The 2,393-nt window shown below is 34.3% G+C and overlaps 1 protein-coding gene across 1 annotated transcript; it reads right to left on the bottom strand.

Moving 5' to 3' along the window:
* Positions 1–52: 52 nt before the first annotated feature.
* On the bottom strand, positions 53–1,879 carry LOC109812922 (VQ motif-containing protein 4). The gene has a single exon (XM_020376989.3). It carries the CDS (start codon positions 1,579–1,581, stop codon positions 901–903), a length of 681 nt encoding a protein of 226 aa, XP_020232578.1. The 5' UTR covers positions 1,582–1,879; the 3' UTR covers positions 53–900.
* Between the last annotated feature and the right edge of the window lie 514 nt (positions 1,880–2,393).

The raw sequence follows: 2,393 nt of genomic DNA, 5'->3' as shown, positions 1-2,393 counted from the left end.
TCTATAATTTGTTTTTTCATTAAAAACATAATAAATTAAGCAAGAAGAAAAAGAAAAGAAAAAGGTTTATACTTTACTACTTGATCTGAAAGGGAACATGATAAATAGAGAATACATAAACATGAAATTTTATCTAATATGAGTCAAACAAGAGAAAACCAAATCCCAAAACACATCACTATGTGTGGGTTTGAGTTGCTTAGAAAACTAATTTGGACACAATTTTACATAACCAAGAAGAGGACCCCCCTTCATTGAGTTGACCCACCCACCTTTCTCTTGAGTACAGCTATGTTTGATGAGAGACATTGGATAGAGTTAACTCCTTAGTACATACACTGTTGTGCAGTAAAAATGTGTCCCAACCAATAATCCTCATTTCCTAGTTCTCTCTTTGAATTGAGTCTCTTCATAAATTCTCTTTAGTGGTTGGTGTGAAATTGAATTGATACACATGATCATAAATTGGGAAATGCACCCTTTCTGCCTTATGATTATTCCCTTGGATATGTGGCAACAGAAATTGGAACTTGAAGAGACAAATTCAAAATTCAAAAAGAAAAATAGTCATCTAATAAAGAGGAGAAAGAGATTGTAGCAGTAGTATAATTTTGCTTAATAAACTATGGTTCTTCTGTTGCAACTTGAATCAAGACAGGAAGTGGCACTACTAAGGTGGAAGGAAGACCAATAGGGCATCATCTTCATTTCATGGAAGGAAACAAAGTTTACAATTTAAGCAAGCTATGTACCTTTTAAGTGAAAAATCAAATCATTCTCTAAATCATAGAACAAATTCCAACTGATTGTAACTCCTAGAAATAAAAGAGAAAATCATAGCCTAGTGATTGTGATGATGATGACGATGAGACAACAATCTATTTTTCATTTTTCCTCTCCTCAAGAGGGTGACTCTGAAACTCTAGGTGAAGTGACAGGGAACAAAGGCAAGAGCTGAGGCTGAAATTCTCTTGGAGTTGACATGGGAGAGGGATGCAAGTAGAACCCTTTTTCAGCTATGGCTCTCTCTTCCTCTGATGATGAAGAGCTTCCCAATGAAGGTGAGGACTTGTCAAAAGGGTCATGATGATTCAATGGAGTGACAGGGCTGAGAGTGAGGGAAGGGAAGTCAAGAAGGCTTGGGGAGAGGATCTCTGGCTTGTGGGGTGAGGAGAATCCTGAGATGTTGTTGTGTGCAAAATTGGGGACCAAGGTGTTGATCATGAGGCTGTTCTTGAGGTTGTTGTTGTTGTTGTTCCTCCTCTCATACAGCTTGAACCCTTGCTGCTTCTTTGGAGGGATGTTGAAGTTCTTGGATGGTTGTGGTGGAATTGGATCTTGTTGTTGAGGGTGTAGTTTTGTGGATTCTGATGAGCCTGTGAGCATTTGAACTACTTGCTTGAAAGTGGATGTGTCAGCTTGGACAAAGGTGGTAGGGTAAGGGGTGGAGTCAGATCTGGGGATGGATTTTGGTGTGGTGGGGATTTGGATGCCAATGTTATTGTTGTTGCTGAGATTGCTCCTTGGGGAGTTCATGGAAGGTGGAGTTTCTGTGTCTTGGAGCCTTAAGCTCATTTCCATTGATGGAAGACTAAAGGGTACTTTGTGTGTGCCTTGTACCAAAACCAAAGGAAGAGAGAAAAAGAGTTTGGATGAAATTTGGAGAAAGAAGATAGATAGATAGATGGATGGGATATATGGAAGAGTGAAAAACAAGGCTTGATGGAAGGAGGAAAGAGAGAGTAGCTTGCTTGTGTTTTTTGTTTTAGTTGGGAGCTAGTCTCTTCTTTCTTTATAATACCATTTTGAAATTTTCTTATGCTGATGAGATATTCTTTGTCTAGAGAAAATTGTAATTAACTCTGCTCTTTTGGTGGGGCTTGGAAGTGTGGTTGCAGAGAGAGAATGGCCCCAACGGTTTTGGGATCTATAAATAAAGACAGAAAGGATATTGGTAAATTAAAAATTCTTGTTTACAGCTGGTTCATACAATTTGTGATTATTAATTAATTATATAAACTAAATTTATATAAGATTTAATTCTCATTTTTCCTATAATTTCATAAACTCCACTTTTTAATTCATAAAATTAAAAATAATATATTTTTGTTCATATACAAATTATTTTACTTTTTTTTAATTGTTATAGTTTCATAAACCTTATCTTTCAGTCCTACAAAAATAAATAATTAAGATTAAAAGAATAAAACTAATTATATAAAAATTAAATTGAAATATTTATAATTATAAAGTTTAAAAGGTAAATTTTATATAATTACAGAGAGAGAAAAATAAAACCTTTATATAAATTTTATATTGAACAAGTTATTAAACAATAATTTATATAAAAGAAATCATTATATTTTTTTTAAAAAAATTGTAATAATGGTAGA

This window comes from Cajanus cajan, chromosome 8 (genome assembly GCF_000230855.2).
Source record: "Cajanus cajan strain Asha chromosome 8, NIPB_CcT2T_4, whole genome shotgun sequence".
Taxonomy (NCBI): Eukaryota; Viridiplantae; Streptophyta; class Magnoliopsida; order Fabales; family Fabaceae; genus Cajanus; species Cajanus cajan.
The sequence above is the reverse complement of the archived record's forward strand: the minus strand, read 5'-3'. Positions and strand labels throughout refer to the sequence as shown.